The sequence below is a fragment of the Cervus elaphus genome, chromosome 15 (assembly GCF_910594005.1).
Source record: "Cervus elaphus chromosome 15, mCerEla1.1, whole genome shotgun sequence".
NCBI classification, from domain to species: domain Eukaryota; kingdom Metazoa; phylum Chordata; class Mammalia; order Artiodactyla; family Cervidae; genus Cervus; species Cervus elaphus.
This window is the reverse complement of record NC_057829.1, coordinates 12174675-12198947: the sequence shown is the minus strand read 5'-3', so window position 1 is coordinate 12198947 and position 24273 is coordinate 12174675. Positions and strand designations below refer to the sequence as shown.

General features: G+C 42.1%; 2 protein-coding genes across 7 annotated transcripts in view; one reads left to right on the top strand and one right to left on the bottom strand.

Moving 5' to 3' along the window:
* LOC122709577 (centriole, cilia and spindle associated protein) overlaps positions 1 to 20752 on the top strand; it is a 34533-nt gene extending 13781 nt beyond the window's left edge. The window contains exon 4 of one of the 5 annotated variants that reach the window (XM_043927073.1): positions 20624 to 20752. In XM_043927073.1, coding sequence (XP_043783008.1) covers positions 20624 to 20752 — 129 coding nt within the window. Of the gene's footprint in view, positions 1 to 862; positions 8845 to 13250; positions 13814 to 20623 lie in introns of those variants that run through there. The other 4 variants (XM_043927076.1, XM_043927074.1, XM_043927072.1 and 1 more) reach the window with 4 other exon arrangements.
* Positions 13853 to 24273, bottom strand: part of RAB4A (RAB4A, member RAS oncogene family) — a 50696-nt gene continuing 40275 nt past the window's right edge. The window contains exon 8 of one of the 2 annotated variants that reach the window (XM_043927078.1): positions 13853 to 17696. The gene's annotated coding sequence lies outside the window, so the exon portion shown is untranslated. Of the gene's footprint in view, positions 17697 to 20764; positions 22438 to 24273 lie in introns of those variants that run through there. The other variant, XM_043927077.1, reaches the window with a different exon arrangement.

The following is a 24273-nucleotide window of genomic DNA, read 5'->3' as shown; positions in this document are numbered from 1 at the left end:
TGGCAGCTGCCCGTCTAGATTTGCGTCTGGCCTCCTGAGAGGCTCCTGCTCTGTTGGACTTGATAACTCGCATCTCGCGCCTCAGCCCCTTTCTTGCTGTCTGTCTATCAGATCGCATCTGCTTTGGTTCTGCACATCTATCTAGACTCCTGTTTTCTCTTTGGATTAAATTAGAGTGATTGCATGTCCCCTGCTCATCCCTCCCCCAAGGTTTAGTCAAAGGGCCGACAAGGGCCCCTCACCTGTGGGGTCACAGAGCAATGACTGTGTTAGTGCCAACGGCATCCACCAGCCCAAAGCAAAGAGGGCCTGAAGAGAAGCAGAGATGCAGTCATTAAGTGCCACGGTCCAAGTCTTACTGAACAGACTTCTCAACTCTTACTGAACAGACTTCTCAACTCTTACTGAACAGACTTCTCAACTCTAGCAGATGGTGGTCTTTGGAGTGATATTTGAGATAACAGAGTTATCTCAAATAACTCTGTTTGAGGACAACAGAGTTGTCCTCTGGCAATCCTGTGGAGTTAAGTTGAATGAGGTTCATTAAACATCTTAGGTGGTAAAATCTTGAAATTTGATAGTATTTTGCTGTAAAATATGTAAGTTCCTTCAATGGAATACTTATTCTTGCTTAATGCTAAGGAGTTCCAATCCTTTTCCAGAGCCAGTTTCTCAAGGCACGTGTAGATTAGTTGCTTACCATTTAAACTGAAATTTAGTCTGGTGGACATTTTCTGTTGCCGAGTTTCTTTACTTCTGACAATGGGTAAGAGAGAACTCAGGGAAATGGATCTTCTGGAGAAATTTTTATTCACAGAAGTCCTGAATATGGTGAGACTGACTTGCCTCTGCCCTGCTCCAGGTGACCTGGAGGAAGCTTCATTGTGAATACTCTGGGAAGTTAGTGCCAAAGCCACTGTTCATTCATTCTGACTCCCCTTAGATCCATGAATCGGCACTGCGAGCCAAGAGCAGAAGGCAGGTGGAGAAGAGGCGGCTGGCGGCTCAGAGGCAGCGGGCTCACTCTGCTGATGTGGAGAAAAATAGGCGGGTCAAGCCTGCCTCCTCAGAGAACCCATGGATGACAGAGTATATGAGATGCTACTCTGCCAGAGCTTGAGGGAAGGAACAGTTGCTTGGACAACCTCTTTTTAAAAGTGTAAATGAAAGAAAAGAACAAAACAAAAACTACCAAAAGTAACTGGACACAGGTTTAAGAAACCAACTGATTATGCAAGGTTTTTCTTGGGGAATTTCCAAAAGATTGTCTCTTTTGATGAATCCTGGTCACCCGCCTCAGGAGCAGGGTGACAACTGAAGCCATAGACATTCGGTTATTTATGAGAATTCCCTAAATCTTTGATATTCTTCTAAGGGTTTTGTTTTAAAGCATCTTAATCTTTTAAGATACTGACACCACATGCCTTTAAATGGCTGACAGATGCTTAACTTCAGTTTTTAGCTTCAGGTTAGGTGAAGCCTGTTTTCCTCCTGTTCTGAACAGCTCCTCAGATTCCAGAGCTGGCAAGCTCACGCCAGCTTGCCACAGAAGATTCCTTTTCCTTATGTGTAGTTTGCTTTGGGAAAGAACATCAAGTTAAAAGTGAATTTCAGCACTGCTGTTGATACCATGTATAGTGAAAGCATTGTAGAACATTGGTAGTTCCTAAACAGTTAAATGTTTTTTTGCGTTTCAGTTCAAGCATCACTTCATGTGGACTGTGATATTTAAGAACTATCTGGACTGGGTGAGGGTCATCCTTTCTCTTTAAATTGTCATCTAGGCACTTATTAATAGTTTAGTTCAAGTGCATTCCAAATGAAATGTTTAGAAGTAGTACTGAAGTTTCTTTTGAGTCAAAGACTGTCACTTTTTATTGAGATTTTTTAAGGACACTTAATGGGGTACCAGTCACTTGCTGCAATCTGGCCTTTTGGCACTCACCCACTGTGGAGTTTTGCCTCTGCTAGAAGAGTTTAGCAATGATACTAGAATTTAAAAGCTAAAATTTCGCTTAGTAAATTGACATTGTCTTACTGGGGATGGGGGACAGATTTTAAGCTACCTATTAGAGATGTGGGTCACCCCTACTTTTCTCCTCCATGGAACTTACCAATAACAAAGGCTTGATGATGTACATTGTTCAGACTTTTGGTTGAAATACATTCCTCATAGGTTCCTAGCTGGTAGGTTTTGTGTAGAAGCTAATGTGAGGGGATGCTGCTATGTGTATGGGCGTAGATGCAAGCATTTCAATGAAGTGTTTCCTTCTCTCCAGGACATTTGCTTCTGGGGTAGAAAGTGGTTTTGAGAAACATTTTTTCCATTTAGCAGAGGTAGGAATCTACAGTAAGGATGAATGCTAAATTCCTGATGAGAGAAAAAAGTACTTTGCCAGCTTACCATGTAGAGATGTATGAATGAAAATTTGGTGTTTGATATGCATTTGAGCATTTCCTTGATATTTTTACTCTGGGTCTTTGAAGTATTATGGTTGATTTCTACAAAGATGTTTCATTCCATATAAAATCTTCACAGTATCATCTTACATAATCATATTAAGCTTTGCAAATTCATATTGAAGAATCATGAGCTTTTTAAAAAAACTTAAAATGTGTGCGTTATTTTGAGGTGAATATATAGAGAGCCCTCCTAGTCACTATGATGTATGTTTGGTAAGAGAAAGGTCTGTGTGTTGTCCAAAATGTCCTTGCTAGGGATTCTGGTGAATCTTGCTGTTATTATAGTCCTTAAACACTGCAGGTACCTAAAGATGAAATTTCTGTGGTAATGTGGTGGTGGAAACTGTTCCTTTAAAACCACTTCCTGCATGTATAGTTTCAACCACCAGCTCCAGTGTTCTGTTCGTTGTAGCTGACAGTCTTAGGAAGTGGGGAGTAGCTCAGGTCCATGCTGATGGACTGCCTTAGAGACCCGACCCCTCAGGGTCCTGAGCAAGCCCGACTCTCTCCTTTAAAACACAGACTTGTATTTAATATGCTTAATTACTACTGCAAACTCCACATGCAGATCTGGAAGAACCTAGAAGGTGATATTGGCCAGTATTTTCCCCCTTTTAAGTAGAAGACCAATGAACAAGATTTTTTTAAGTGTTTTTAATGTGCGTGAACAATGAATGAGTCAATATGAAGTGACTAGGAGTCCCCTTCCTGTGTCCAAGCCATTAGTAGGTTAGGGTTTCATTTTGTTCTTTCTCTTTAGGGGTAAAGATGACCTTTTGAACCTACAAAATTTTTAAGTTGTAACAACTTGATGTCCTACTTTTTCCTTCTCACTAATGTCATTGTGATCATGTTCTTATTCCTTGAGACAACTTATGAAATAGTGAGGTAATTTAAAATTGCCTTTCATGTTGAAAAGTTTGAAACTGAGAATCCACTGATATTTAAAATATAGATTGAAATAACTGCTGCATAAGAGTCTCTTTTTAAAATTTTACCTTTTAAGTTCTTAATTAAAACAACTTGTTGTAACATATTTCCTGTGTTTACTAAAAGCAATAATAGAATATTAAGTAACACCAGAATACTTCTGCTGGGCTGAGGTGAATGAGACTAGGAATCTGTCCTTTTTCTTCCTTTTAAAACCTAAAAGACTGCTCTATTTATGAGGTGTCAAAATGCTTGTACTCCCCCACTGCCAGAAAATTCCCAAGTACCTATATACATTTCTTTTAAAGTCTACTAAAAGTAAAATAGGGTATAGTTTATCTGAATTAATGTAAGCACACATTTGTGGTGCTTTTTATGAAATAGCTTTGTCGTTGATTCATCAGATGTAGATTACTAGTAATTTGAAAGCTTTGAACACTTTGATGAGCAAGTGCTAACATTTCCGCTGATAAAGTTTATGTCCAGCATAGCCTCAGCACCCAAAAGCCCCCTTTCTGTTGTGCATTTTAGCTGTCTGAGTTTGCATGACCCAGCTAAAATAACACAAAGGTGGCTTTTGAGTGCTGAGGCTGTGCTGAACATAAACTATCAGCGGAAATGTTAGTACTTGCTCATCAAAGTGTTCAAATGTATTACTGGCAAAGAGGAAGAGGGGCCAAGCATATGTTAGAAGTGAAAACAACTGTCTTGTTGACTGCTTCAGTGAAAAATAGCTTAGTGGGCAGTTTTACATTTCACTGGACTAGTTAAAAAATGGTGCTAATATTTATACAGTCTGATTCTGTAGTTGGTTTGGGATCAAACTGCCAAAGCCTGACTCATGGGTCCTTACCATAGTCTTGTGATCAGTTAAACAGTATTTAAAAAGTGATCCGAAAAGTGTGACCATGTATAATATTTGAAATGGACTTTGTGCAATAGGCTGAATAGGGAGCTGTCCACTTAGTACCAAATTCTGTGAAAGGAGCCATGTCCAGGGCTGAGGCCCAGGCTTCCTCCCAGCCTGGAAAGCCGCTCCTTCATTATTTCCATTTTGAAAGTCAGGACACCTGCGTGATACACTAGAGGGCTCTTTTTGGATTTCTTTATAATTAGCAGAACTGTTTTTAAGAGCTGTCCCCCTGTGCTGGGTATGTACTTTGAGCACTGCACTCACTTTAACATTCTGAAGGTACTAAGGCTGGGCACCCACAGTCACAGCGCTCAGGCGGTGGGAACTCGGGGCTGTGTTTTCTAAGAACTGTATGTTGCTTTTAGCTTGTACTTAATATTGCAGTTACTTGGAAAAATGTGAATAAAGTTCATTAATACTACAGGCTAAGCTTCTGTTTTGTGGGCAGTAATTCTGATTAGTACATTAATGGTTGAAGAGAATTCAATGATTATATTGACTCCTAAATGTATTTTTCATTAGATAGATATTTAGTAAGGTGTATTACATCCAGGAAAAGATACTTTCTGTGTATACACTTTGAATTAAACTCCACATTTCCCCCAGTCTTTCCCACATACCTTATTGCTTTAAAAATTACAAAAGGGATAGGGCATGGACAAAAGTAACTTAAAGAGATTTGTTGTTTAGTTGCATTCAACTCTTTGTGAACCCATGCACTATAGCCCACCAGGCTCCTCTGTCCATATGATTTCCCAAGCAAGAATACTGGAGTGGGTTTCCATTTCCTTCTCTAGGGACCTTCCTGACCCAGGGATCAAACCCAAGTCTCCTACACTGGCAGCAGATTCTGCTGAGCCACCAGAGAAGCCCTAACTCAAAGAGAAGTATAGAGTAAAAAGTCAAAGTTCCTTTCAACACCACCCCCTCACCAATATTCTACATCCCTTCTTAGAGGAAACCAGACCTTTTTTCCAGGCACTTGGAGGTACATATACACTGTTTGTTTGTTTTATTCACAAATATGGAATAATGCTATACATATTCTGTAACTCCCCATCTTTCCCTCACCTGCTCTCCTTGTTCACACTGTCCCCCGATCCTAATTAGCCAGCCGAGCACCTTTGAGAGTGGGCCGCCGGGCAGACCCCTCCTCGGGTCTCAGACGGACCACAAAATTCTGTACGTGTGAGGCAGGTCCAAAGAGCACTGCAAAAGCTTTGAAGGCTGAACTGGCACTGGAAGAAGCACCCCAGGACTTGGGGCCTGAGCCTAAACAGATTGATTACTTGATAAAACAAAAATGCCAGCATACTCCATAGGACTTGGTTGTGTTTCATCATGTAATACTCAAAATCCCTATGAGGCACTCCAAATTACTCAGCATATGAAACCATGAAAACGGCTGTCATGGAAAAAGGCAGTCAGTAGCTGCCATCATAGACTTGAAGGAAGCTATTATTGAAAAATTCAAATGAACAATCACACTCTTGAAATAAGTATTAAAATAGAAATTATCAATAGAGAAATAGATAATAGGAACACCAAGTGACAATATTAGAACTGAAAAATGCTCCAACTGAAATTTAAAAAATCTTGCTGGATAGACCCAGTAACAGGTTGAAGATGACAAAAGATAATAGATCAATACAAATCATCCAATCTGAACAACAGAAAAGGGCTGAAGAAAAGTTTCCAGGTTGTGTTATAGGAATCATAGAAAGATAAGAGAGTGTAGTGCTTTAAAATCATCTGCAGAAATGATGGCTAAAATTCTTCCAGGAGAGCTGAGTGAAGCTGAAACAGAATAAACCTAAGAAATTCAAGCCCAGATACATCATAAACTGTCGAAAACTAACAGACATCTTGAAAGCAGCCTGGGAAAAGTGAGAGATGACCTACAGGGGAACAATTCATATGCCCATGCATTTTTTTCATCAGAAACTATGGAGGCCAGAAGTAAGTGGCACATTTCTTAAAGTGCTGAAAGAAAAGAACTGTCAACTTAGAATTCTGTATCCAGTGAAATATCCCTCAGGAATGAAGGTGAAATGAAGACATTCTCAGATGCAGGAAAACTAAGAGAATTGATAGCCAGAAGACCTGCTTTAAAGAAACAGCCAAAGGATGTATTCAGACAGGAGAGAAGTGATACCAAAGGAGGCTGGGAGCATGGGGAATGAAAACAGCAGTTCTAGAATTTGGTCATTTGTTCTCAGTCTCAGAAATAGCTCCAGAGCCAGAAAGGTGGAAGGCATGCCTTGTCATTCATAAGCCCCCTTTTCAACACACATTTTGAAGTGACTTTTGGCCAGCCCTAAGAATGCTGTCTGATTGCCAGGGAAACTGACTGGGAGGAAAGGGTTGGGACTTTGACTCCAGGGAGGAGAGAGGGGCTGGAGATTGAGTCAGTCACCAATGGCCAATGACTTAATCACTCTCACCTATGTGCTGAAGCCTCTGTAAAACCCAGAAGCCCAGGGTTCACGGAGTTTTCTGGTCGGTGAACAGGTGTGGAGATGTGAGAACCGTGCCCAGAGAGGAAACTGCACCCTTCCCCCTACCATGCCGCTACATGGCTTCCCTCCGGGTGTTCTTGAGTTATATCCTCTACAATAAAGCAGTAATCAAGTAAGTAAGTTGTTTTTCTGACTTCTGTGAGCTGCTCTAGCAAATTAGTTGAACCCAACGAGGGGGTCCTGGGAACCTCCAGTTTACAGGTGGTTGCTCAGAAGCACGGGTGACAGCCTGGACCTGTGGTTGGCGTCTGCAGTTGGGATGGGGGCAGGCTCATGGGGCTGAGTGCTTAACTCGTGGGACCTGCCACTCTCTCCAAGTACGTTGTCAGAATTGAGCTGAACTGAAGGACACTTAGCTGAGGCTGAAAAACTGCTTGATATGTGGAAGCCTCTTCTCACCTGGGGTCAGAGTTGGGCAGAGGCGGAAGAGTGTTACAGTGGGGGAGACACAGCAGCGGGCTCTCACTCAGACCCCGACACTAGAGCTTCCCAAGAGACGAGCATCTGTGCCGCAGTGAGAGTGAGCTGTGCATGTCCCTAGAATCTGGCAGACTTGTGGGAAGTGTGGCAGACAGCGTCTCTACAAGCTGACAGGATGCAAGATGGGCTGGGGCTCTCTGCACGCATGGGGAGAGCAGCACTGTCACAGGAGACGCGGTGGCTCGATGGGCGGGTTTACTCCCCCTTCCTCTGTCCTCCTAGTGTGGTCCCATAAACTGGTCTTCCAGTAAAAGGGAGAAAGTAAATAGTTTTTAAAAAATGCATGCGAATCATCTTATAAAGTTCTAAGGTTCTTAGAGCCTTGACTCAGGGCCTTTGATATATCGAATACTCCATACATCACAGGAGCCATTTAAATCACTGTCTTTAATACGGATTATACAACAAAATAAAAATTATTACTCTATTTAAAAAAATACAAAGCAAATTTTCCTGAGGCAAAATATTATGAAGGAACACATCTGACCCCTGAAAGGAGAACTAGACAAATTTACAATTATAAAGACCTATCAGTAATAGAACTAGTAGACAAAAAATTAGTAAAGCTATTAGAAGGGCTAGACAATACCATTAACCAACTCACTCTGACATTTATAGAACACTCTACCCAAAAAAAGAACAAAAAATTTTCACATGCACATGGAACATTCATCAAGACAAGTCCATATCCTGGTTATTAAAATAATCTTACATTAAAAATCATACAACTCATGTTTCTGATTATAATGGAATTAAACTAGAAATCAGTAAAGAAGAGAAAATCTCAATCAGTTGGAAATTAAATAACCTGCTCATAAATAATCCACCAAAAAGATGATCTCAAAGAGAAATTAGAAGATATTTTAAATGGGAGAAAAATGAAATTACAACATTTTAAAAATTTTGGGCACAGTTAAAGCAGTGCTTAGAAGGAACTGATTAGCATTGAGAGCTTATGTTAAGAAAGATGGTCTCAGCAATAATCTAAGCTCCCATCTTAGACTAGAAAAGAATAAGCAAAGCAAGACCACATCTTCAATGAAGGAAAAAGAGCAGAAATCAAGGAAATTGAGAACAAAAACAAATGAAGCCAAAAGCTGTTTCTTTGAAAAGATCAATAAAACTGATAAGCCTCTAGCAAGCTTGACAAAAAAGAACAAGCCAAAGATTAGCAATATCAGAAATAAAGTGTGGTTATATGAATTTGAATTTCACTAAACTTAGCCCAATGCTAACTTTATGCTTTCTTTTGTTGTTGTTCAGTAGCTAAGTGGTATCCTCCTCTTTTTGAGCTTATGGACTGTAGCACACCAGGATTCCCTGTCCCTCACTGTCTCCCTGAGTTTGCTCAAACTCGTGTCTATTGAGTTGGTGATGCCATCCAACCATCTCTGGAGCAATCAAGACTGTTGCTCCTCTCTCCTCTTGCCCTCAATCTTTCCCAGCATCAGGGTCTTTTCCAATGAGTTGGCTCTTTGCATCAGGTAGCCAGAGTATTGGAGCTATAGCATCAGTACTTCCGATGAATATTAAGGGTTGATTTCCTTTACAATTGACTGGTTTGATCTCTCTGCTGTCCAAGGGACTCTCAAGAGTCTTCTCCAGCACCACAATTCGAAAGCATCAATTCTTTGGGCCTTGGCCTTCTTTTATGGTCCAACTCTCATATAAGTACATGACTACTGGAAAAACCATAGCTTTGACTGTTCAGAACTTGTCAGCAAAGTGATGTCTCTGCTTTTTAATACACTGACAGCTTAGCTTTGTCATACCTACTCTTCCAAGGAGCAAGCATCTTTTAATTTCATGATTGCAGTCACAGTGATTTTGGAGCCCAAGAAAATAAAATCTGTCACTGTTTCCATTTTTTCCCCACCTTTTTGCCATGAAGTGATGGGATCAGATACCATGATCTTCGTTTTTTGAATGTTGAGTTTTAAGCCCGTTTTTCCACTCTCCTCTTTCACTTTCCTTAAGAAGCTCTTTAGTTCCTCTTCACTTTCTGCCATTAGGGTGGTATCATCTGCATATCTGAGGTTGTTGATATTTCTTCTGGCAATCTTGATTCCAGCTTGTGATCCATCCAACACATGTTAGATGTATTTCTCATGATGCACTCTGCATGTAACTTAAATAAGCCAGGTGACAACATACAGCCTCAACATACTCCTTTCCCAATTTTGAACCAGTCTGTTGTCCCATGTCCGGTTCTGTTACTTCTTGACCTGCATATAGGTTTCTCAGGAGGCAGGTAAGGTGGTCTAGTATTCCCATCTCTTTAAGAACTTTCCAGTTTCTTGTGATCCACGCAGTCAAAGGCTTTAGTGTAGTCAATGAGGCAGAAGTAGATGTTTTCCTGGAATTCCCTTGCCTTTTCTATGATTCAACAGATGTTGGCAATTTGATCTTTGGCTCCTCTGCCTTTTCTCAATCCAGCTTGTACATCTGGAAGTTCTCGGTTCACATACATACTGTTGAAGCCTAGCTTGAAGGATTTTGAGCATTACCTTGCTAATATGTGAAATGAGTACAGTTGTGTGGTAGTTTGAACATTCTTTGGCATTGTCCACTTCTTTGGGATTGGAATGAAAACTGACTTTTTCCAGTACTGTGGTCACTGCTGTGTTTTCCAGATTTGCTGGCATATTGAGTGCAGCACTTTAGCAGCAGCATCTTTTAAGATTTGAAATAGCTCAGCTGGAATTCTATCACCTCCACTAGCTTTGTTCATAGTGATGCTTTCTAAGGCCCACTTGACTTCAGACTCCTGGATGTCTGGCTCTAGGTAAGTGACCATACCATTGTGGTTATCCAGGTCATTGATTTTTTAAATATAGTTCTTATGTGTATTCTTGCCACCTTCTTAATCTCCTCTGCTTCTGTTTGTTGTATAGGAAATACTAATTTGTGATGTCAAAGCTCAAACACTTTCTTTACAGGTGAGGTATTTAGCATCACCTACAGAAAGATTCACTGTTTGGTCTTAATGAAAATTCTGTATGTTCTTCCAGTGTCTTAAAATAAAAAAAAAATCTCACCTTTCGCTTTTAGACCTTTAATCCAACTAGAATTAATTTTTGGTGAATTTGAATTTGAGATCAATGTTTTTTTAGAAAAAAACAATGAAATGGGTAGAAAAAGGACTTAACACCATCCAGTGAAGAGCTCTTACTGACTTAAAATGTCACATCATACTTTTTTGTAAACTGCAACAGATACAAGGGAAAGGTTCTAGATGCTGGTCCTCTGTGGATCTACACCTGAGCTCAAAGGTTTTAATTTTGCAGTGCATTTTAATATTTGGTATGGCAAGTCTCCCCTCCCCTACCTTGTTCTTTACTTTCCTGGGTTCTTTTCTTTCCTATATGAACTTTTGAATGAGCTTGTTGATTTCTATTTTAACATTCCATTTGGCAATTTTGTTAAACTGTATTGAATTCACTAATTTTGAGGTGATTGACATCTTTATAGTAGTAGTGAGTCTTTGTATCCCCAAATAGAATATGTCTCCATTTAAGTTGGGTCTTCATGTATTTATTTAATAAAGTTTTCATTGAAAAAGTCTTTCATATTTCTTGCTGGATTTCTTTTCCCCCTTCCACCTGATTTTGTAAATTGTTCTTGCCTCTGCATAAGAAGAGGCTGAACTAGGAGGAATGATGTTACTTTTCTAATGAATGTGAATGAAGATAGAAATTGATGATGCTGTCATTAATCATATATTTTGGAATTACCTCATGAGAACCAGAGAACTGGAAACAACACAGTTGTTTATCAGTAAGGAGCTGGTTAAAGAAAACATGGCACATCCACACAATGGGACATTCTGCAGCCTTCAGTGAGGAGAAAGCTCACTCCAAGATGCAATGCATATGGAAACAGACAATGTGTGTAACATGTTGCTTTTTTGTGTAAGACAGCTAGGAGGAATAACATCTGTATCCATGTCAAGAGGCTCTGGAAGGATACACAGACTAGCCAGTGGTCACTATTAGGTGCAGGGGAAGAGGGGAGCCAAGGGAGGCAAGGCAGCCTGGGTGACTTTCCTCACTGCTTTGACTTTTGACATATGAGAAAACAGATAAAAGCAAAAACTAAATACCCACTCTTTGAAACCATGCATCCCCCTGAAAAGCAAGCTTGTGATGGTTAAGCCAGGCTGACAGCAGGGCCAGCTGGGGCCTGTAGGGCCGTGGACCACAGCCTCCTGTCCTGGGCCTGAACCGGTTGGAAGCATACCTTGAACATTTGTTGTTGTTTAGTCTCTAAGTTGTGTCCGACTCTTTTGCAACATCACGGACTGTAGCCTGCCAGGTTCCTCTGTCCATGGGATTTTCCAGGCAAGAATACTGGAGTGGGTTGCCATTTCCTTCTCCAGGGGATCTTCCTGACCCAGGGACCAAACCCGAGTCTCCTGCACGGGCAGGCAGATTCTTTACCATATTCAAAACGTGGAGATTGTTGGGTAGCGAGGTATAAGCCCTGAATTGACACCAAATAGACTAACCTTTCCTAGGAATAAAACTTTTAACTTGATTACAGTAACAATAGAAGCTTATCAAGTTTTTCAGAAGAACCAGGGCTTGCTGAGGTGAGCCAGGCTGCTGGTTTTTCAAGCGTTCCCTTCTGGACACACAAACTCTGCTCCACTTTCCCCTATAGCAGGACTGACTTCCCAGAAATGACTGGTGTCCACTGCATGACGACAGCACTCCTAGCCTGTGACAGCTGTTTATAGATTAAACAATACCTTCTTCATGACCGCCAAAGGTTAAAATTGAATAAAGACAAAATGTAAACCTTAATTGAAAAAAAAAAGAAAAACACTGCTTTTTTTGGTAAGCAGCATGAATTTAAGTTTGGGTCTCCTGCACTATTGGGCTTCCCGGTAGCTCTGCCGGTAGAGAATCTGCCTGCAATGCAGGACACCCTGGTTCAATTCCTGGGTCAGGAAGATCCCCTGGAGAAGGGACAGGCTACCCACTTCAGTATTCCTGGGCTTCCCTCGTGGCTCAGAAGGTAAAGAATCTGTCTTTAATGCTGGAGACCTGGGTTTGATCCCTAGGTTGGAAGATCCCCTGGAGGAGGACATGGCAATCCACTCCAGCATTCTTGCCTGGAGAATCCCCTCAGAGAGAGGAGTCTGGTGGGCTGCAGTCCACGGGGTCACAAAGAGCTGGACACGATGGAGCGACTAAGCACGGCATAGCACTCCCGCACTATTAGTAGGAGGGTAGGCTGGCACAAGCTCTCTGGAGGGCAGTTTGGCTTTATGGCCCTTAAAGATGAGCACATCTTTGAGGGGCAAGCCCACTCCCAGGCTCCCCCCACATCCATACGCGGGCATATTCCTTGGCCCAGGGAGCTGATGACAATGCAGCGTCCCAAGCAGAAGGGGGTGCCTTCACATGCTACCCCCCTCCGCCCATCAGGAGCTACCTACAGGGGATGCAATGAAGAAAGAGAAGTGCGGGGTGTCTTCAGCATCAGGAAGGTCCAGCAGATCTCCTCTGCTCACATCTGCACAGGGGCAGGAAGCCTGGTGGCCTGTGGGGAGGGGACACTATGCCTGTTGCCTAGGATCTTGGTGTGAATGTGGCTTCAATTTAAAGCCAAAACATTGGCCATGTTGACTATGAGAGGTAGATTGAACTAGTTAAGAGTGACTACTTGTGACAACTAGGCGTCCCTGGTGGCTCAGATGGTACAGAATCCACCTGCAAGGCAGCAGTCCCAGGTTCAATCCCTGGGTCAGGAAGATCCCCTGGAGAGAGAATGGCAACCCATTCCAGCATTCTTGCCTGGAGAACCCCATGGACAGAGGAGCCTGGTGGGCTGCAGTCCGTGGGGTCGCAAAGAGTCAGACACGGTGAGCATCTAAGCGCACAAGCACTTGTGACAAGTGTCACGCTGTTAATCCATCCTTCACTGGGTTTATGATCTAGGTGCTGACTGTGGCCTGAGATCACCGAGGACTTCACAAGAATGGGGCGGAGGGAGAGTCTTCTGTCTCTATGCTGCCTTCTGCCCCTTGAGAGGAACCCTGGGGGTCGGGACCGAATGCCTGCTTCCTGCCAAGAGCCCCCTTCAACACCCCACCTTGCTGGGGCCCCGCGCCAGGCACTGCGCCTGGTCCCTCGGGGACGGTTCCCACCCAACACTGCTGGCTGTGCCTTCAACGGTGTTTTCTATGAACTAGACTTATACCCACACCCCGTCAAGCACTCTGCTGGTGTGAGGTCCCCCCATGAGAATAGCTCTGACAATGAGTGAGACACCACCCCCTGGGACGTCCCCGAGGACAAACAGTAGACTGGGCCTAAAGCTGAGGTCGATACACGGATCCCAAAATGTAACTGAATTGGGTAAAAGTCTGAAGTCACCCACCAGTGTTTAAAGCCAACATTACTCTTGGAAATTAAAAAAGGAAGGCCAGAGTAGAACAATCAGGTGGTTACAAATCAAGTAAAAATAAGTGCGTAGAGACATTTTTCTTCTATTCTTGCTCAAGGACCAAGTTAAATAAGCAGAGAAGAGAGGCAGCTCAGATGAGGGCCGGCGGCAGGACTTTATTGGCAGACGGCACAGGGATGCGGCCACAGTAACCACACACAGTGCATGCAGCGGGGAGGGCTGTGAGGCAGAGACCACCCCCAGGCCGGGAAGGCCATGGCCGCAGCACAGGCCCTCAGGCAGGGCCTCACCGTTAGAGTAACATCTGACCCACAGCAACCGCGATATAGCTTTCACCACAAAACACAAGAACATTGTCACAAGCGTTCTGAAAACCAGTCGGCATGCATTTTCAGTCGTGCATTTTCAATTGATGGTATTTTCAATGTGTTGAAGGCAAGGACAATAAAACAAGTTATCAAACTTGCAAACTTCTCTGTAAAGCATGGCTTCAACTTGTTTCCCACCTCGAATGGCTTAGCACTAAAGGCATTTTAAACATGGAAAATGCTCTTACCAGTTAGGGTGTGGAGGGACGTGGGAGAGGGGATCAGGATGGGGGGGCGACTGATGTATACCTGTTGTATCATGCTGATGTATGGCAAAAACCATCACAACATTGTAATTATCCTCCAATTAAAACTAATAAATTAATTATTAAAAAAGAATGTTTTATGGCTCTTGAAATCCCAATAAACATGTGTTTGAAATTGCCATCAATTTTGAAGGAAAAAAAGAAGATTCCAGTCAACAGAAAACCCAGTGCTCTGTCTGACGGTGCCGCCCGGGGGAGCCCAGGGCTTCCCCTGGGCCTGCCGTCCACGTCCTCGGGGTGGTGGCCCCTGTCTCCGCATCTCAGGCACTTGGGCTGTGAAATGGGCCTACTGTCTGTTCTGTGCCACTGCAAAGGGCTGTTTTGAAGGTTCGATCAGAATGTTACATGTGAGAACACTTTTAAAGTGTAAAAAGTGCCATGCCCCTTCAGGTCTCAGTTAAAGACATTTCAAATGACAATATGAAAAATGAGTGTTAAACTAAAAATTCTCCCATAATTTCTCAATAAACTGGGGTTTTTTTGTTTTTTGTTTTTTTTTAAGGAAGAAAAGAAAAGTGGGCACGAAATCCTATACCTTGATCGGAGACACAGTGAATAACAAAAGCAGCACTTGGGTACTGAATTTCTCCAAGTGCAAAAGTAGACTTCTCACAGCTCAGGTAGGACTAGCATTGGAAAAATCAGCTAAAAACAGGTATAAACAACCTAAATAGAAAAACAAATTTAAAAGCTTCAGGTGAAACCATTTTATCTTAAAATTAGAGTAGGGAAACTACTATTTGCCATTCCTCTAATACTGCTTTGAAAGAGCAGCAGTTCGTTTTTATAGCTCTGGCTTCTGCTTCAACACAAGGACTTGTCAACTGTAACAGAGTGTGTGTTAACAAAATTGAGAGGTTTCACACATTTCACCCCAAGCATTGATGACCCATCCTGCAAGTCTTGGATAGCTAAGTGGGTCTAGGCCTGAAAGCAGACATTTATTGACAATTACCTCCTCAGCTGCCCCTCACAGCCTCATGTACAGGTCAGCGCAGACAGACAGCATCCTGGACAACTGCTTGCCCACAGGCTGTGCTGTCACATAACAAGAGGCCAACTAAGAGTGGACAGATAGTGTTTCCAAGAAATGCTGATCCAAATTAAACAGTAAGGCTGTTGACCTAGAATGTAAACAACTGGATAACTATGCACTGAAGCCAACAGTCACAAATGAAGAGGCTGCTCTGGGAGTTATGATTTTAGACAGTTTTGTTAAAAATGTGTCTTGGAGAAGAGTGTTTCAGACTGAAACTTGGATGTCCCAATGCCTACCCAGGTTTGGGAAGTTCTCAGTCATCATTTATTCAAACAAGCCTCCTGCCCTCCCTCCCCCTCTTCTTCTCCTGGGGCTCCACTGATGTGCAGACTGTTTCTTAATGGTGTCTCAGAAGTCCTGTAAGCTTTTCATTTCTCTTCATCCTTCCCCCATCCCCTTCTGTTTGGTTAATTTCAAATGCTCTGTCTTCAAGCTCACTGATTCTTCTGCTTGATCTAGTCTGTTGTTGAAGCTCTGTATTAAGTTCTTCAGTTCAGTCATTGTACTCCAGCTCCAAAATTTGGTTCTTCTTTATGCTTTCTATTAAACTTCTCATTTTGTTCTTGCTTTCATGATTTTGTTAACTGTTTTATCTATGTTCTCCTGTAGCTCTCTGAGCATTTTTAGAACAATTATTTTGAGTTCTTTGTTGGGCAACTCATGTATCCCCATTTCTTTAGGGAGAGTTGCTGGAAGTCTGCCATATTCCTTTGCTGGTCTCATGACTCCCTGATTCTCTGTGATCCCTGAAGTCTTGCATAGGTGTGTATGCAGTTACCTCACCCAAACTTTATGAGCTGATTTTGGTATAAGACCTTCACCTTAGGTGGGGATGTGCTGGAACATGCTGTGACCCAGGCCCAGTGGTACAGGGTGTCAAGTGCAGGCTTGTGTCTGGGTGGGAGGGATACTGTGTCATTGACTCAGGTCATGGAGGGTCACAGCATCAACTGTGTGGTTCCTGACAAGCACTGTGGGGGGTCTGCAGTGTCTGCAAGGGCTGGTGGGTTCCCCAGCGGCACCTCCAGGTTCAGCATCTAGGGATCAGGGCAGGAAGCAGGGATGGCCTGGAGCTCGAGGCACACACACATCTGGCTGGGGAGGCCCGCTGATCAGGGCAGGAAGCAGTGATGACCGGGAGCTCGAGGCACGCACACATCTGGCTGGGGAGGCCCGCTGCAGGTGCACGTGTAGTGGCAGGGGCTGGCTGTAGACACACACGGTGGTGGGGAACAGAGCCGGTAGCAAGGGTCTGGGCCAAGTGTGGGCCCGTCAGGCAGGTGGTGTGCTCCCCCAGGGCTGCAGCGTCTTCCCACAGGCATGTACCCAGCAGTGGAAGCTGGCGATGGGGATCAGCCTGGGCGTGTGCAGGTACACGGCTGGAAGGGGCAGGTCACAAGTGTGCATCTAGCAGGGGAGGGCAACCTCAGGGGCCTAGGCTGGTATCTGGCACCGTGTAGATTCAGAGGTCTGGGTAGGCTGCCAGTCCAGATCCTGGGCTCGGGTGGGGCCAGGGGAGGGTGGGGAGCAGGTAGCAGATGGCTGGGGATTGGAATTCCCATGGGGAAAGCTGCAGAGGCCTGTGGACCAGGGCACTAGGAACCAGAGTTGTTAACAGCTGCATGGCTGACACTCTTCTGTCTCAGCTTTGCTGGTCTCTGAGTGGGATAAACTCAACAGGTCCTTTGTGTGATGCCCCAAAAGGCTGGGGAAGCTGGTCATGCCCACGCCCTTTCCTGGGGTGGGGAACTCTTCCTAGTCTGGGAGGTTCCTCTTGGGGCTGAGCAGAGCCTGCCTAGGGGATGGGAGACTGCAGACAAAACGAAGCTCTTTTTCCTTCCATTTCTGTGTCATTATTCTCAGGTTTATGTACCACTGAGTTGCTGAATTTTCTTAAGTAGACTCTTGAGCTCTCTCAGAGCTGTTTATCTTTGCAGATAGCTAATTGTTGGTCTTTGGGCGGGTGGGTGGGGGGATGGCGGCTGGGGCCTCCTACTTCACCATCTCGGTGATGTCAATTGAAAATGAGCTCTAGGAGTTAAGAGGCTCCCTCCCAGGAAGGAAGGGACTGAGTGGGATCATATGACCACTTTTTAGGGGACTTTGTAAAACAGGCACCTTGCAGTGGATAGGCTTGACGTCCATGTACTTTAGAAGGACTTGGGAACAAACCGAACTCCGATCATCTGTTCTTTTCACAAGCACTTCAGTCCCTTCTATGTGCCAGGCCCGGGGCACACAGAAGGCACCCTTTTCAAAGGACATCTCAGCCCAGCAGAGAAGACAAAGACGGTACCCGGATCCCTGTGACCAAGAGCAAAGGAAAGGTCAGGACAGAAACTGGAGCAGTGTGTCTGTAGGCGTCAGGGGTCGGGGCTGGGGACAGCACCCAGCTGCACCTGTCAGGACAGGGGGCTTCAGCCTGAAAGACCTGGACAAACAGCAGCGTGCAGTATAGGTGAGGATAACAAAACACAGTCCATACAAAGGCACAGAGGTGATGAGAAATCAAGGGGCGTTCAGACAAACACGAGTGTCCTATAAAAGCACCATTTTCCCCAGGAAACAGGCACAGCATGAGGGCCTATGACCAATGTTTATGACCACAGAAACCAATATGATGACTTTTCAGATGTTGTAGACTTACCCAGAAATAATCACATCACAAAATTTCCTAACCAGTGTAAAATGATTTGAGGGCTCCCCACCCAACATACAGAAATCAGCATTTTTACTCTCATACAGAGTTAGCTGGCCCATAAATATTTAATGAATCCAATTATTTCTATGGTATTTTGGAATGTGACATTTTCAGAAATTTAGCATTTTTTCTTAAAATTTTCCTTCAAATGCTAGTTTTCCTTTAAAATGAAGTTTACACATGACATCAAGAAATCAGAGAAGGGGGCTTTCAGAGCACAGGCTACTTTTCATCCAGTTCCCACAGGTGAAGGACAACACCCATCCTTTAGCGTGAAGGAGCAAGCTGACATTACTGCAGACTCAACCACGTCACACTTGGTTAGCGTTAAGTTCCATAGATGTGTGCATCAAGTCCGGTACATTCCCTCATGGGGACACACTGAGGATCAATTAAGAGGGCCTTGCATTACGACAGTGGCAGGGGTGATACTGAGAGCGTCCTAACAGCCAGCCCGACAAGGGCTCCTGCGGCTGAGGCTGCACTGGCTGTGGCTGCAGGCTGGCTGCCCCACGTCCCTCCTGAAGGTACACTGTCCTCCGGGCTCGGAGACAGAACTTCCAGGACAATCAGCCACATGCTGGGAAGTCACCTCTAGTAATGCTGGATAAAGGATGTGTATCTTGCTTCTTCAGTACATCCAGAAAAACAACTTTATATAATTCCCAGAAAAAAAAACCATAACCATTCTTGACTTGTAATAGCATCTCTTCTGAAGTTCCCAATGGTATGTCAACAATAAAAAATTTAAAAAATATATTCTTGTTGAGATGTATGCTGAACTATTTTTGGGTGAAATGACAAAGGTTTTGGATGTTTCCAAATACTACCGTGTAAAAAAAGTGAGGCAAAGGTAGATAAAGCAAGATTGGCATAATGAATAGACAGTTGTGGAAACTAGTTGATGTAGTGGTTCTATAAGCTATTTTCTTCGTACTTGTGTATGTTCAAAAATCCTCAAAATAAAAATTAAAAAAAGGAAACATATATTCTATTCTTAAAGAAAAAAGACTCCCTGATCACATTATTTTCCAGCAGTTAGTTTCTACCTTCAGAGGGTGATGGCTGACAGCTTATTTGTTCTTCCTGAACCTGGCAGTTGGCTGCTCTCAAATAAATCCCTCTAAAAATTTCTAAAAACAACTCCTTAAAGAAGTAAACATAATCAGGAAGCAACCAAGTGACAATTGGGACAAACCTGGACTGTCTTCAATTGATTAGTAAAATCACTTTATAACTAGGACAAAAAATTACTTAAAATGTACAGGTGTTTTAAAGGCTAACCTTCCCCTCTGAAAAAAAAGCTAAAAAACAGGACAAATTTGACAGAAAATAAAGTACCATCTACCGTGTCACAGTATGAAATGCAAATCATATAGATGACTAATTTTAGCATTTTCTTCATTCTGAATAATATTGATCTGTTAGGAATCAATGTTCCTAAGATTTCAAGAACTCTTACATAAGTCACAATTATTATGTTTTCAATAAAACCATTACAGTACCCCAATTTGTAATGTTTTCATTTTCACTTAGATGTTGGAACTATGAAAAAATAAAATCTCAAGTCTAAATGGAGTGTAGAATCTTCTAGGAAGACTGAGAAAATGCTTTTCTAGAAATGTAAATTAAGGGCATCCTGCAAACTTAACAAATTGTGGGAAATGGACACATTTCATAACATTCACTATTAGATATATTTGGTCTTTATCTCTGGTTCCTGACACAAAGCTCCTAAAAGATTAAGAATTTCCTGAGTTTTAGGGGTCCCTTTTGAGCACAGTTTATGCCAATGAAATGACTTCAGGGTCACCCTAGAGAGGTTCAGGGTCAGCTGGTCACCAGAAAGATCTAAGGAAGTTTTAGCTCCACCCACTGACTTCAGAGAAGGGGGTGCTAGAGATTAAGATCTAGAAAAAATCTTAACAAGATTTGAGGAGCCTTTTGGTTGGTGAACAGGAACACAGCCATGAGCCAGGAGGGTGGGGCACCCCAAACTCCATGGGGACAGAGGCTCTTGTGCTTGGGACCCTTCCAGGCCTGGCCCTATGTGCCTCCTCATCTGCTGTTCATATGTACCTTTTGTAACAAACCAGTCATCTCATGGGCTTCCCCAGTGGCTTAGCGGTAAAGAATCCGCCTGCAATGCAGGAGCCATGGGTTTGATCTCTGGGTTGGGAAGATTCCCCTGGAGGAGGGCATGGCAACCCACTCCAGTATTCTTGCCTGAAGAATCCCATGGACAGAGGAGCCTGGTGGGCTACAGTCCATGGGGTGGCAAAGAGTCAGACACGACTGAAGCGACTTAGCATACACCAGAAGCTCATAAGGAAACTGTTTCAGTTCTGTGAGCTGCTCTAGAAATTAATCAAACCCAAGGAGTGGGTCACAGGAACCTCAGGTTTAGGGCCGGCTGGTGAAAAGCAGAGGTGACACCCTGGACCTGTGACTGGAGTCTAAAATGTGTTGGTTTGGGTGGTGGTAGGTGTTGACTCAGGCTTTAACTTGTGTGATCTGATGCCATTTCCAGGTAGACAATGTCAGAACAGAACCATCTGGTGTCAGAAGAATCAGAGGATTGGCTGGTGGTAGAAAACACTCCAGGGACCAAATACCAAATGTTCTCTCCTCTTCCTTTTTTCCTAGAGGCCTTTATTAAGAACCACCATGGTTTGGTTCTCCAGCAAATTTTATTGGTCAAGGTATGTGGAATTATATGCAATACCTGGGGTTTAAATTAACAGGCTCACTTATAAACCAACATTTATCTTATTTTTAAAAAATTTTGCTTTTGCATAAACTGATGTGGTCAAACAGACATGCTCCTACCCCATGCAAAAAGCTGTTCCAAAATGAGCAGCTTGCAAACCCACTGTTAACAAGACACTAAATGAAACATTCTTCCAGTGAGGTCCTAGAAGCAGATCAGTCTGAGAATTTGCTTCATATTCTGACTTTTCAAAATCAAATATTCAAGATATAAAGAAGCAAAATTAAAATATCTAAAACAGTTACAACTTGATATTTTTATCCAAGTCTCTTCCAGAGTTTGTAGTGCTGCTGTGTTCTATTGGTTAAAACAAAACAACAGAAGCAGTAGGCAGCTTCTGCCTTAAAGGTGATCAAATTTACCAGTCTGAGCTAAAAGTCACAGTGGAAGAACACGTGTAAGGTGAAGAACACTACTTAAACCTTTCAGTTTTAAATAGTACTGTATTTTAGCTTTAAAGAAAAGTTCTATTATATATTTTTGCATAAACATTTTAAAATATTAGAACACGTCTTTGTAATACAATATACATTAACTCATGTGAATTAAAAACATGTCAACTTGATAACTGTTGTAAGGCATTTAAGTATTCAGCAAAAGTGTACAGAAATTTCTTAGAGGTGTCCCTTTAATATTAACTTTAGTGGGTGTCCTTAAAATGAATGCAAAACAATAAAAGACTAAAAAGGAGGCAGTGATGCTATAATACTGAATCCCAGAAAAAGCACAGTAGCAAAAATGTGTTTTCTAACAGGAAGACCAGATGGATCAGCAAACTGAGACCTGGTAAACAGCCCTGGTTCAGCTATTGCACTGACCAATGCTGAGAGTAGCATCCGTTGCCTAGGAAGTTTGGTGAAAGGTACCAGCATCCTTAGTGCCTGAAACACATCAGGTGCTCAGCTCTACTTCCTGAACTGATCTGATGAAGATGCTTTAAAATCAGAGTGCTAGACAGTGTAAAGTTCATGAGAAATTTTCATTTACTGATTTATTTCAGTATGTGAGTAAATTCTGATCTAGTATTTCCAGTGTGGCTCATGTAATACCTTGTGGACTGTGGTAAATGGAATTAACCAAGTATTGCATCGGCCATCAATGCCAGAATCTCTGAATATCAGGTCACAAACATAACCAACTGTGCAATATAACCAACATAATGATCAAAGCACACCTCACAATGAACAGATTTTAGTTCAGATGATTAAAAAAAAATAAAGTATTAGACTGCATTTAGTGCAGTGCTCTATCATACCATACATCAGATACCATGCTGTGGAGATGCGCTGGACAAGCATATATACAGTACACAGCCAGGATCCAAACCAGAGTGAAAGGGTGAATATGGAACAGAACACTTTTACATACATGTATACATTTAACGGTCTCGTCCTTCGAACTGGATTTATTATACAGTTTGCTGTGCCACATCTACTAGTTTGCATAACACCCCAAATTATTATTATTATTTTTTGCACAAAGATCTACTTCCATATAAAGTAGAAAAAAACGGTGGTTAAAAAAACCTTCTTCAAGCTTCAATAATTGTGTCCCAAATACCACTGTACGAATACCTAAAAAAATATTAAGAACGATTTAGAAATATGCATAATTATAAATGTCCAAACATAGCTTAAAGTCACAAAGGGAACCAGTGAATACTTCCAACTTTTATTTAAACTTACTTATGCCTATTGGATAATGTTGACTATACATAAAAAAGAGGAAGCTTTAGAAAGTTAAAAATCTCAATTTGCAAATTTTATAAACGAGCCTTAGCGAGAGGCACATTCGATTAAACTTCAACTAACCCAAGAAGGACTCGTCACTGACATGAAGGCAGAAGAGTCTCTAACCCAAATCATTCCCATCAACTTTCCTTTCTTTCTGAGCAAGAGCATACGGATTTCCTACAAATTATTTCAAGCAGAATATCTAATTTTTTTTTTAATTGGGAAGGTTTACTCTAGCATTTTGTTTCATATTTTCCCCATTTGTCCTAAGTCCTTTTCCTTCTTTTTCTGTCTTCTTTCAGATTATTTAATTATGTGTTTATTCCATTTTAATTCCCATGTTGACTTAAATTTGCCAAAACTCTTTGTTGTGTTGTTTCAGTGGTTGCTTTGGGTTTTTTTCTTAAGATTTAATTTTTTTGGTGCAGTTTTAGGTTCCCAATAAAACTGAGGAGGAAAAAATTATATACAGTTCCCAAACACCCCCAACTCTCACACATATACAGCTTCCCCCATTATCAACATCCCCATACATCATACATCCCCAACATCAACATATAACATTTGTTATAGTTGATGAACTTACACTGACACATAACAATCACCCAAACCCACAGTTAAACCACAGTTCACTTTTGTAGATTCTATGGGTTTGGACAAATACAAGAAGACATATATTCATCCCTCATCCCCCTCATCCCCAATCTTTTCACTGTCCCCATAGTTTGCCTTTTTCAGAATGTCACACAGTTGTAATCAGGCAGCATGTAGCCCGACTGGCTTCTTTTACTTAGTTATATGCATTGAAGGTTCTTCTTTCATTTAGTTATATGCATTATAAGTCTTTTCATGGCTTGATAGCTCATTCCTTTCCAGTGCTGAATGATATTCCATGGTCTGGATGGACCATAGTTAACCCATTTGCCTTCGGAAGTACATCCCGTTTGTTTGCAAGTTTTGGCCATTGTGAACAATGCTGCTATAAACATCCATGTGTGGGCATTTGTGTGGACATAAGTTTTCAACTACTTTGTGTACATACCAAGCAGTGAGAATGCTGGATTATATAGTAAGAGTATGCTTAGTTTTATAAGAAAATGTCAAACTGTCTTTCAAAGTAGCTGCACCATTTTGTACTCTTACTAGCAATGAACGAGAATTTCTATTGCTCTGCATCCTCACCAGCATTTGCTGCTGTCACTGTCTTAGATTCTGGCCATTCTAATAGGCTTCTAGTGACAGCTCATTTATGAAGTATTTTTTCCTGTATTTACTGCCATCTGGATACCTTCCTTGGCAAGGTATCTGTTAAGGTCTTTGGTCTATTTTTAAATTCGGTTTGTTTTCTTTCTTACTACTGAGTTTTAAGAATTCTTTGTATAATTACAGTAACAGTTATCAGATATATCTCTTGTAAACATTTTCTCCTGGTGTGTAGTTTGTCTAATTCTGTTGACACTGTCTTTTGTAGAGCAGAAGTTTTTCCTTTTCATGAAGTTCAGCTTACTAATTATTTCTTTCATGGGTTGTGTCTTTAGTGTTGTATCTAAAAAATCATCAACATACTCAAGGACATCTACATTTTCTCTTATTTTGTGTTCTAAGAGTTTTAAGATTTTGCATTTTACATTTAGATCTATGATTCATTTTGAGCTAATTTTTGTAAAGGGTATAAGG